Source organism: Amblyomma mixtum, chromosome 3 (genome assembly GCF_055824585.1).
Source record: "Amblyomma mixtum isolate Tamu chromosome 3, ASM5582458v1, whole genome shotgun sequence".
Lineage (NCBI taxonomy): Eukaryota > Metazoa > Arthropoda > Arachnida > Ixodida > Ixodidae > Amblyomma > Amblyomma mixtum.
The window spans coordinates 213,227,372-213,239,832 of record NC_143014.1 but is presented as its reverse complement, the minus strand read 5'-3'; the positions used below and the strand labels follow the sequence as shown (position 1 = coordinate 213,239,832).

The 12,461-nt window shown below is 44.1% G+C and overlaps 1 protein-coding gene across 1 annotated transcript in view; it reads left to right on the top strand.

Annotated features, from left to right (window-relative positions):
* Positions 1-12,461, top strand: part of LOC149353568 (E3 ubiquitin-protein ligase COP1-like) — a 33,111-nt gene that overhangs the window by 2,452 nt on the left and 18,198 nt on the right. Inside the window, exons 2-13 of the mRNA XM_089582660.1 lie at positions 2,900-2,959; positions 3,055-3,152; positions 5,790-5,851; positions 5,954-6,073; positions 6,414-6,482; positions 6,569-6,628; positions 9,366-9,479; positions 9,926-10,052; positions 11,058-11,175; positions 11,272-11,332; positions 11,421-11,503; positions 11,605-11,713. Of these exons, the coding sequence (XP_089438786.1) occupies positions 2,900-2,959; positions 3,055-3,152; positions 5,790-5,851; positions 5,954-6,073; positions 6,414-6,482; positions 6,569-6,628; positions 9,366-9,479; positions 9,926-10,052; positions 11,058-11,175; positions 11,272-11,332; positions 11,421-11,503; positions 11,605-11,713 (1,081 nt within the window). The remainder of the gene's footprint in view (positions 1-2,899; positions 2,960-3,054; positions 3,153-5,789; positions 5,852-5,953; positions 6,074-6,413; positions 6,483-6,568; positions 6,629-9,365; positions 9,480-9,925; positions 10,053-11,057; positions 11,176-11,271; positions 11,333-11,420; positions 11,504-11,604; positions 11,714-12,461) is intronic.

The following is a 12,461-nucleotide window of genomic DNA, read 5'->3' as shown; positions in this document are numbered from 1 at the left end:
GAGAGTGTTCATCAGCGCCACCCACGTTCATAAGCGGCGGACGTAGAACGTCCTGAGTTACCGCAGGTAGTGACGTAGAACGTCATCGAACGGAGAGGGTGGAAGCTGTGTGAGAACCCTCTTATGCTTCCTATGGAGTCAAGGCTGCCAGAACCGAGGCCCTCGCTAAGCAATTAAGCAAACAAGGGAAGGGGAATGAGGGGCTCGTTATAAATATGAAAGAAGCCAACAGCCACAGAAACCAAGGGGCACAGGGGATTTTAATTAATTTATTTATTTTGTGGTGTTGAATCAATTTGGAACATTACTGAACATGCTATCGCTTAAAGCTAATTGATTAGAAAAGCAGAAGAAAAAACAACCACATGCCGCCGGTGGGGTCCGAACCCACGACCTCCGAATTACGCGTCTGGTGCTCTACCTCTGAGCTACGGCGACGGCTGTCGAATCTTCTGCTTTTCGGCGGGGGTATTTATGTTTACAAGTAAGATAACCATGAGAGTGTTCATCAGCGCCACCCACGTTCATAAGCGGCGGACGTAGAACGTCCTGAGTTACCGCAGGTAGTGACGTAGAACGTCATCGAACGGAGAGGGTGGAAGCTGTGTGAGAACTCTCTTATGCTTCTTATGCAGTCAAGGCTGCCAGAACCGAGGCCCTCGCTAAGCAATCAAGCAAACAAGGGAAGGGGAATGAGGGGCTCGTTATAAATATGAAAGAAGGCAACAGCCACAGAAACCAAGGGGCACAGGGGATTTCAATTAATTTATTTATTTTGTGGTGTTGAATCAATTTAGAACATTACTGAACATGTTATCGCTTAAAGCTAATTGATTAGAAAAGCAGAAGAAAAAACAACCACATGCCGCCGGTGGGATCCGAACCCACGACCTCCGAATTACGCGTCCGGTGCTCTACCTCTGAGCTACGGCGACGGCTGTCGAATCTTCTGCTTTTCGGGGGTATTTATGTTTACAAGTAAGATAACCATGAGAGTGTTCATCAGCGCCACCCACGTTCATAAGCGGCGGACGTAGAACGTCCTGAGTTACCGCAGGTAGTGACGTAGAACGTCATCGAACGGAGAGGGTGGAAGCTGTGTGAGAACCCTCTTATGCTTCCTATGGAGTCAAGGCTGCCAGAACCGAGGCCCTCGCTAAGCAATTAAGCAAACAAGGGAAGGGGAATGAGGGGCTCGTTATAAATATGAAAGAAGCCAACAGCCACAGAAACCAAGGGGCACAGGGGATTTTAATTAATTTATTTATTTTGTGGTGTTGAATCAATTTGGAACATTACTGAACATGCTATCGCTTAAAGCTAATTGATTAGAAAAGCAGAAGAAAAAACAACCACATGCCGCCGGTGGGATCCGAACCCACGACCTCCGAATTACGCGTCCGGTTCTCTACCGGTGCTCTACCGTAGAGCACCGGACGCATAATTCGGAGGTCGTGGGTTCGGATCCCACCGGCGGCAGTGGTTGTTTTTTCTTCTGCTTTTCTAATCAATTAGCTTCAAGCGATAACATGTTCAGTAATGTTCTAAATTGATCAACACCACAAAATAAATAAATTAATTAAAATCCCCTGTGCCCCTTGGTTTCTGTGGCTGTTGGCTTCTTTCATTCTCTATAAGATGGAATGTATGGGTGTGCCTTTTTTTATCATTCAGTGGATTCAAGCCTACCTTACAGACAGACGGCAATATGTGGAAATTAATAAGACCGCTTCAAGTGTTGTTAGTGTTCAATCAGGAGTTCCCCAGGGAAGTGTGCTTGGGCCATTGTTGTCTTTAATATATGTCAATGATTTAGTTGCGGTTGTACCTGAAGATGTTTCTGTTAAGTTATTCGCAGGTGACTGTGTTGTGTTTAAACAAATTTCATCCGAACATGACCACAGCTCTGTACAAAAAGCAGTTTTTGCCATTGAAGAATGGTGTCTTAAATGGGCTATGGAACTTAATAGTGAAAAAACTGTTGTCTTACGTATAACTAGAAAAAAGTCTCCCAGTTTGCTGCCTTACCTTATTCGCGGTAATAGGATTTCGGAAGTTGAGAAATATAAATATTTAGGTGTAACACTCGGCAGTAAGTTAAAATGGTCGTCACACATTACTAATATTTCTACATACATCCGCATTGCGAAAGCTATGGGTTTTACGAAGAAAGCTAGAAACTGCCCCAGCACACATGAAAAAATTGGCTTATGAAACTTGTGTGCGGTCTTTACTTGAATATGCTTCAGTCGTGTGGGACCCGTACACGAAAAAGGACATAATGGTCCTTGAAAACGTCAATAGGAAAGCGGTTAGGTTTATATTCGGAAAATACAAAAGGGAAGACTCTCCCTCGCAGTTAATGATGTCAAATAACATTCATACACTAGAAATCCGCCGAAAGATTAATAGATTGGTATTCTTGTTTAATAGTTTAACAGGTAAAAATAAACTGAAGCTTCCGGAGTGCATTAAGCGTCCTCTAGTGAGAAGGACTCGGAACGTTCATGAACATTCACTTACTCCCCTTTTCGCCAAAACTAACAGTTTTAAATACAGTTTTTTTCCCTAGAACAGTGCAAGATTGGAATTCGTTACCGGAATCTGTTTTTTCCTCGCAAAATTTTTCTGATGCGTTAAATCGTCTACTTACGTGCTAATATATCTTATATGTATGTTTTGTATTCGTGTGCTGCTAATATTGTATAAGTTTATTCTTTTGGTTTTATTCTTTTGGTATCTGTGTGCTGCTAGTATTGAATAATTTTATTCTTTTGGTTATGTAACAATGTAAGTTCACTCCTGCTTGGGCCAAGCAGTGGCCTGCAGTATTATGAAATAAATAAATAAATAAATAAATATCATTTGCCGTTATATCATTTTTTTCGCTGTTTTGCAGCCCAATATGCTTCGACGTTATCGAGGAGGCGCACATGACACCCTGTGGGCACACTTTTTGGTAAGTTAGACGACGCGTTAAATTTTTTTTGCAGCACGATCGTCGGTGCATGTTACGAACTACCGCTTTTTAATTGTATATGCTTTTTGTTTCAGCTACAAATGCATTACCTCTGGCCTGGAATACAATAACCGTTGCCCAAAGTGCAATTTTGTGGTTGAAAAGAAGGAGCAGATATACCCCAACTTTCTACGTAAGTCATGCATTTTGTCTGTTAGATTAGGCTTATGGACCTTTTTCATGATGGCCCTCTGTGCATGCGCACGCAGTGCATTGTGGGAAGCGCGCGACCGCCATGTTTTGTGGTGGTTCGTTGGCCAGTTGAGCGGCCGATTGCGTCGCTCGGTCGTCACTTCGCTGCTGCCTAGTTGCGTCAACTCTGCGCTTTGCGCTTCTGCTGAAATCGCTAGCGAGATGCCTCAGCGATGCGCCGCCATGGGATGCTTTAATTTTAGCACAAAAACGAGGAAATGTAAGATTTTTTTCAAGTTCCCAGTGGCATCACTGCATGCAGCAAAAGGGCAAGTAAGTGGGTGCAGGTCAGGCAATGTGCCATGTGTATGTTGATGGAGCTGCGAGGCAGCAAACTCGCTTGTCTGCAGCGACAACTTTGTGACAGGCGCAAGCTCAGTTTCTTCTTTCTTGCACTCTGTTTTCTAAGAAGCTGTAGCGTGAAACACGAGGTGCGACGCCTCGGTTGTCCATTTGCTAGAAGTGGCTGTACAAAAGAATAAGCGGAAACTGCGCGGGTCTGTTGACTACTCCCCGTGGATTATAACTTGTCGAGCTGCGCGAACGAGACGCGGACAGCGAAGAGGCAAAGCCTGAGTGTTTGTGTGCGTCTTTGCCTCGCCGTCCCTGACTCGTTCGCGCAGTTTTTTTCTTTGCCGCATGCGTATAGAAGGGAGCCTAAAAGATAGGCTGAAAGGTAAAAGGAATGTAGTATGCCTGCGGGAATGTGCGCGCGCCGTGGCATGGCCAGCCTCGAGGGGAGCGCACGGCCGCGGCCACAGTGTTCGCCGAAACGACGACGATGTCTCCAGAACGCCGGGTACCTTCCGCTTAGGAGCAACTTCCCTGCGAAAGCAGTCGCCTCGACATCTTTTTCTGCAGTGGATTGTGCTCATTTCAGACCATCGCAGTGTAGTGGACTATTCGAGTGCGAGGCGACGGCTTCCTCAGCGTAACTCTCGTGCGCTCGCGAACAAGACGAATACGCCGGTTATTAAGCGCCTCGGCACCTCCACAGCGCTGTATCACGTTGCGAGATCGTGTGCGGATCATCAACACCCTGGCACAGCCTTGTTATCAAACAACGAGCATGCTCGACTAGGTAGCCCGATCGGGCTTTCAATCCATCGATGTTCAAACATAAGGAGGCTAGCCGCGTCGAGGCTGTCGCCCGCTATCTCAGTATCAGCAGCTCGCCCTCGGACAAGTGCTGAAGAAGGCAACATTAAATGCGGCGAATGTATTTCTCTTCTTTGAAAGGCCGGTATTTCCGCAGTGGCCTGTTCGATGTGCCAAAGTGCATGTCAATCACACTGTCACTAACCGGCGACACAGAAGTCAGATCATTCGTCCACTGCTTTCTCGCGTCCAAAAATTGCGAGAAATCAATTGTCAGCTCAACAGAAAGAAAATGTTCACAGCACTAAAGGCAAACACATACTGACGCACTATAGACGACGTTCGGATGAGCACGAAAACTTCAACGACCGGTCAAAGCACGGACGGAACACCGAACCGACCGCACCGAATGCTGCTGACCGAGCGACGCGAACCGACTGACTGGACCACCAATTGTGATTTGGCGGCCGCCGCTAGGGGCGCTCTCCCAATGTGAAAAAGGCCCATTGGAGTATGTCTTGTGAAACAGAGGGTTACATTAACACTAATGGAGTCAATGACAGGTGCACATATAAAATCATCATGTAAAGCTTGCTGGTTGTTAGCATGGATCCTAAAAAATAAGGACATCATTATTGAATAGTTATTGATGTATTAGTAGTTAAAAAAAAAGATTTCATCTCTAAAAGTAGCTGGATCAGGGATTTTCAGAATGTATTCTGAAAAACCATTCCAGTGAAAGTGCTTGAATTGGAAGCAGTCGTTTGACCAGAAAGGTGTCTGAAGCTGAGAGGGTTGTTCAGACGGCGAGAGGTGTTTGAGCGATAAGCAAGAGTTGGATGATTGGCACTGTGGACTAATTTATTTAACTGGCAGAGTCGGGGGGGGGGGCATTGATATTCGTCATTGCAGCAAGGTAGGATGAGAGTGGGTAGTAACGCAGTGGGAGAATGTAATAGCAGTTGGTGGATGATGCCAGGAATGGGAAAGCCCAAGATCACACATCTGGGATGCATGCTTAGTCTCTTATGTGCCATTTTGCTGTAGACAGAATTCCGTGTGATTTTCTGGTCAGGAATCACTGGAATTCGAGGAGATTTCAAAATGAGGAAACAAAAACAAAATCTGGCCCCATGGAAATTGCGATGAATCTTGTGGACTGAGCTTACGTAAACATTCCCTCTTGGCCAATTACAATTTCTGTCTGTGCATCCAGCACCTACCGCTTGACCAGTGGGCACCCATTGCAGTTCCTGGTGTGCATATTTCTCATTCTTTAACAAAGTGCCTGCTGTTAGATCATGTTTTCTTTAATTTAATTCAGTTTTTATGCAGCTGCGGAAAAATTTGTTTCAACTTCTTGAAATGTTTGTATCTTGTCTATTGTGCTTGATCCTAGCTGGACAGCCCGCACTCAAAATTATCTTCAAAGACATTAAGGGGTGGCTTTGCTAATTATTGATTATTTTTTTTATTTCAGTGAATGAGCTTATTACAAAGTACAAGCAAAGGGCAGCTGAAAAGAAAATGAAGCTGCAGGGTGTAAGAAAAATTCTGAATTCTTTTCTGTTGCTCTCTCTAACTTTTCCTGGCATTTGTACCTCTGTGGTGGGCTGATGTGCATGCGGCATTATGTTTTTGCAGAGTAACCAAGCCGTATCAGAATTGCACGCGCTTATTGCGCAGGAGTCGGACAACATGAGTTTGAAGGATGTCTACAACATGCTGGATGTTCTTTCAAAGAAGAGGGTGCAGCTGGAAGCTGTAAGTTGTCTTTTTTACTCTTAGCAGGTGAGAGCATGAGCACCTTTGAAGAAAAAGAAAAAAGATGTACTTTAAAACAGTGCTTGCTTTCTTCATAGTTTTGATAACTGCAGTTTTTGCACTTAAAAAGCGCATTTTCTTGTTATGAGACTGAAGTATTTAAATTGTGCACACGCTCTTAATTGAATGCAGGTTGTCCAAAATGTTGGATCCTCTATGAGACTGCATTCAGTTTGGCATTTAATGTGCATTCCACTAGGCTTGCTGTAAGCACCTGCTTGAGGAGGTCTCTTTTGTCGGGCGTGGCCAGAGCTGGCTTTATTGCTTTTTTTTTTTTCAGGACTGTAAGGCAGCTCAAGCACAATTACTGAAGGAATTTCTTCAGCAAGTTCAGAAGCACAAGCAAGAGGTGACCTGCATTGCTGCAGTTATTTAAATTTTTTATTTTTATTTATGCATACTGAAGCACAATGAGATGGTATGTTTTCCTTTTAGCAAATGGACCAGCTTGCTACTGAACTGAGCTACATTGATGAAGACCTGAAAAAAGTTGAGGTAATTTCATTCACTGGGGAGGGGAAGTCTGTTTGCTTGACTATACTCCTTCTTGCAAGTTGCTTGCAGTAGAGTGAAAGCTACAAGCGTGAGGCAGTGGCTTCCGCGAGTGTGCTGTTCTCGCATCCTGACTAGTCTGGAAGCAGTGGCCTCTTGCTCATAGCTGCCACTCCACCACGAAAAGCTTGTGAGACGGAGTATAGAAGCCTGTCTTTGTGATCATGTGTTTTGTCAGGGGGAGGTTGTTTTAAATGGCGTGGCTCTTAATCCTCGTAGTAAAATAAGCAACTGCTAAGCTAGTACTAAAGATTGGCCTGTTGTGGATGCATCATTAACAGATGTCCATGGGGTGAGTCTTTGTGGTAAGAATAAATGCTGAGGAATACAGGACAGAAGCTGGTGTACAAAAACTACTTCACTGATATGCACAGTCATGAGCAACACTCAGCTCATGAGTGCATACCATTAAAGCACATAAACTCTTGAGCAAACATTCAGCAACACAGGGGCATAGATGAAAGATTATTTAATTAGTATAAATACTCATTGTCATTGTTTGCACTCTAGTCTGTGCATGTAGCTGCTGCTGTGATGAATTTCTAGTCCTAGTCTTGGGGATGCGTTTGCCATCCTGTTGGACGGTCTTAACTCTACCAATGTCTGTGGCACTTTCTGAGTCTGTGCATTACACAAAGATGATCGTGCCTTCTTGGCTTATCTCATTGGGTTTTCTTACAGGGCCCATGCAGGGCCCAAGGCTAACACACTTATTCTTGGCAGACATTATTTAAGAAGAAGCAACAGTTATTCACCTGCTTTTTTGGAGATGAAGTGTTGCAGTGCTTCTCAATCGGTTGACCTCGTTGGTAGCACCACTTGGTGTACATGTATGAGAACAACTGAAACAAGGTGACACTTAGTGCTGTGTGTGTCACCTCCTTTCTCTTACATAAATACTCTTGCATAAATTGTTTTGCAAGGCCTACCAGCTCAAGCATCTCTGTTCACCGTATTACTTTGTCTTTGAAATCTATGTCAGAAATATGAGTTCAAAACAAACTTAGGAAGTGCACAAAAATAAGGCCATTCAACGTTTTACTTTGAGCCTGGATTTTCTTTGATCTTAATGTGAACTCCTGGCTTTGGCTGAAGCAGACTTCAGTACTGCTGGTTCATAGCTAGCAGAAAAAGGGGAAATACCTGTAGAAATTACAAAGTCAATGCACCTAAGGATGCTTCACGGAACAGTGCCAAGATAGCAACCTTGAGAGATGAGTGCAGCTGTACGTGGTAGAGGCTGGCATAATGAGCATGTCTTCTGCAACAGTGTAAAATCAAAAGACCAACCATAACAAAACAATTTACTACGTACTCTTTTTACTTGCTTTTACATTTTTTCTCACATGTGGGGTTGTGGATAGGGCATAATACTTGTTGTTTTAATGTGAGGTTCAGCTAATGACAGCTTTAATAAGGTTTTATGCTTTCTCAGTGCTTCATTCTTCATACAGCAGCCCTTGATGCACAGCATTCTTAGATATGCAATGGTAACATCTTTAAGAGGCTAAGAGTAGTTCTCCAAGATTCCAGATCTGTCATTTTTACCGAGAACACAGCTTCTGTAACCTAGAAAATTGTGCAAAGCGGAACACTGCAGCAGTGCCCCTCAAGGATTCGGGTAACTCTGCCTGGCCGCATGAACTCTTTGCTGGCCATGATTGTTTTAGTGCTTTAATGTGCGATTCCATTTCAATGCGGATGGGGAATGTATGGTAAAACTAGAAAACTAGCATGGTGAGTGCTGTCGAGGTACATGAATCTGAGTCATCGTTCGTTTTGCATGCTGCACAGTCAGCCTGTGTGGAGCCGTCGTGCGCAGCAACTCAAGAAGCACAAGCTAGGCACAAGCTCTTAGTTATTCACGCTTTTTCCAAACAGTGAGGCCTGCATTAGTGTGATAAACTGGGCTTCACAGCAGAACAATATGTGACGCCACCTGCTGATAAATGCTCATAAATATTGTACTGGTGAGAAAAAATGGTTTGGTATTCAGTTGCTTTCCCTGATTTGTGAAGAGATTCTCTGTGTGGTCTGACAGCGGAGAAATGACATTACAAAGCTAATGCTGTGATACTGGCATTTCATGGGGGTGTAAATGGGAGAAGAACCCAGGGACCTGATTTGTGCTTTCTCAGTGATGCAGTCACCTTTTCAGGAAGAAAAAATGTTGGTAGCGTTCCCAAATGGTGATCTGTTAGCCTAGCATAGGTTCTTGCTTCTACTGCTTCTCCTTCAGTCTTTTTTTAAAGGCAACTGCAGGACTTTTTCGAGGTTCATGTATTCTATTGAAACTTTAGTGAACGTTTTCTTCTGTGTTCTCATCATTTAAACTCAATTTGGAACTCTCGTGGCAATTCAGTCCTGCTAAAATCCATTTTAAAGTTTGCTGTTTCCGTGGTGTCAGTTCAATATCTCTATGTAGCGGCAACACGGCCTTTGCGATGTCACAAACATTGCCCACGTGTTGATGCCCATTGGCGCTTGCGTGTATTGCTGATGTTCTGTTTCAGCCATGTCAGTAAACTGAGTAAAATGCTAAAGATTGCTTGTAGTTTACAAAAGCTTTTGGAAATGGGCCTTGTTATGTACAAGTAGTTTACTTTGACCTCTTGTGTACTGTTATTGAAATGTTTTAAAGGTTGATGGGGCTTTGAGCATCAGGATTATTATTTTGCAGGAAACTGCCAAGGATCCAGAGCATTTTTGGCTTGTTGATTCAGGGTCTCGTTTACCTGAGGCGGCAGCACAGCCAGGAACCTCGACGCAGGATGGGTTTAATGGCAGCGAACATGTGAGCATTTCTCAATGTTTGTTAAATATTTGAGTGCGTAGAGAGGGTGAGAAACATCTTCATTTTTTTTGTGTTCACAAATGTGCAACACCCTTTGATTAGTTAGCAGGCACACAGTACTTTCCCTTAACGTTTGCTCGGGATTGCAGTGCATTACTGAGCAGAGTTAATGAAATGGAATTCATTGATTTGTATTTAGTGAAAATATTTAGTGAAAATATTTCATTCAATGATGACTTTTGAAAAAGGCCACTAAAATGTGAATTTGTAAAAAGGATGGATGTTTCACAATATTTCTAAGACACCTGTGATCTGCACTGGCAAAGGTGCTGTTTTTTTAACTGCATAATTTTGGACCAGATCCGAAGCAGCTTAAGTGAATGGCAGATTGATCATTTTGCACTTGCTGTAGAGCTTAAGTGCAAGTGTGGCTTACTTCTTAACAGGGGAGCAAGTTCCAGTGGCTCCAAAGCACTCTGGCCTCTCGCCGGAAGCGTGTCCATCTTCACTTCGATGACTTGGAACAGTGCTACCTCACAACACGTGCAAAGCACATCAACTACAATTCTCTTGGTTAGTTTCAATTTGGTATCTTAGTGCAAAAGCTCTATTCCGATGGGTAAACCCCGAGAAAGATCTTGCGATGTTTGTGAAGTATCTTGTGATGTTTGTGGATTTATATGTGAAGTGAAATAAATAAATAAAAATCAAACAAATATTGCCGCGACTGGGATTCAAACCCACAGCGGCGCAAACAGATCAGCTTCACTGGCCAATGCACGAGAACACTAGGCTATCACCGCAGCCAATCACGCCTGGTGTTAAACTGCAACACAATCTTGCGCTGTGCATTGCACATTGTTGTCTTCATCAACTTGCGGCGCGAAGACACAGGCGGAGAATTCTCTGTGTTCATTGTCGTCATTGTAGTTCACGCAATTCTGCTTTCGCATGCTGATAAAATTTAAGCAAAAGTTCTGTCATTTTTTTTTGGATTAGGTTGGTGTAAACTTCCATTATGGGCTGTGAAAGCATGCACTACTTTTTTGGCACGAGATTCTTCACATTTGTGTTATCTTCATGTTCTAATTTTTGTTTTCTGTGTTAGATGCTCTTGTTAGTTCTGCATGCACCCACATGTGCACTCCTTGTGTCACAGGCAGCACGTGCTGGCAGGTTGGGCTTAACCTTAGCAGATAGTGATTGTAATTTTGTTTAGCAGTTGTGTGTTTTAAGCTTGCGTTAGGGCCTGCCATTCTATAGCTCCTTTTCTCGCGGACACCAGCAGTTGTGGTGTCTTCATCTTGTGTTCATGTGTTTTCTGTACGCCAGTGTGAGTGGTGTACCAGTTCAGTTTTCATGCGACGCAGTTTAATGCATGACTGGAGGCTGGTTGCAATAATTCCGCTAGTTTTAAACACATTTGTATGCTCACATTTTTCTGTGCCTCACATGACTGTCGAGAATTTAAGTGTACTAGCGTTTCCCCTGCTAGCTGGCGCTGCCGTGTTATGCTTTACTTGACTGTGTAAGAAAAAGTGGCTGAAATTGTCATCTGGTGCCGCATTGTTGTTGCAGATGGCTTGAACGAGTTTACAAAAGATCTTTCAAAATTCACAAGGTTTAGCACCGTCCGTTCATTGGCATCACTGAGCTATGCAACTGACCTTCTCAACGGCACTAGCATCGTGTCAAGGTTAGTGTTGTGCAGTTAATACCTTGCCTGGCATTGCTGTGTAAGATTGGGCAGAAAAAATGTCACTTTTGGTGCTGTTTGTTTCGTATTTTGCAGCATAGAATTTGACAAAGACAACGAATTCTTTGCCATAGCTGGTGTCACCAAGAAGATCAAGGTTGAATTTTTTTTTCCTTCTGTTAATAAGTGCAAGCACTAAGCTGGGTGGCAATGGATGTAAGTGTCTGGTTGTGTTTCTTTGTCAGCTCTTTGAGTATGGCTCGGTCATACAGGACGTCGTGGACGTCCACTATCCCATCAATGAGATGATGTGCAACTCAAAGATAAGGTAATTTCCGCATTTTTTTACCTCCTCCTTCTGACTTGTTGCAAACCCTTGAGAGAGTTGTTGTAGCACCCCTTCTCTTTTTTTGTGTTCTTGTCATCTAGCTGCATCAGCTGGAGTTCTTACCACAAAGGAATGGTGGCTTCCAGTGACTATGAGGGCACCGTGACCGTCTGGGATGCCTTTACAGGACAGAAGATCAAAATGTTCCAGGTCAGATTCATATGCCATATTGTAAGGGGGAAAGGGGGTGGTGTAGATGGACCCTGCTGTTATGTTCGCGGCTGCTACATTTTTGCGTGCCAGTCCCGACTGCGCTCCCATAGAAACCTGCACAATACAAACTCGGCTGTTACGTCGCATCTGTGGAAGTTTTCCCACATGCTACATTGTGAATGTCACTCCTCAGTAATGGCTCATCCGTGCAGGCATTTTGACAGCCTACGTTTAGTCCATGCAGACAGGTGACAGCACACGAGTCGAAGCAGGACTCTGCCCCTGTGGTGTCTGGCTGCCACCATGTTCGGCAGCTTCCCGAGCACATTTGGGGCGGCATGAATCTTGTTGCGGCTGCTCATGCAATTCCATCGCTGCTGCCAGGCGCGAACGACTGAAAACGAAACTATGCTGCGGCAAGCAGCATGTGGGCAGTGCTCCACAAGATGTAGTTGTGCTCCGAGACACATTTCCATCATCCGCATTTTGCCTGTTGCCTGCAGCTTCAAATGCAATTTCTAGGTTCCAGGAGCTTCTGCTGTAGCTAGCTAGTGGTCATGCATGTGCTAGCAGCAGTTCTTTGCCAAAAGGATGACCCCAGTTCATAGAGAATCACTGCCCTGACTTGCTCAAGGGAGTTAGCATAGCCATCTGTGCATGCACTGTTTGACCTTTGGTTTGACCTTTGTGTTTGACCTTTGGACACCATGGTGTCAGAATGTCTGTGTTTGGAGTCTCTTGTGCC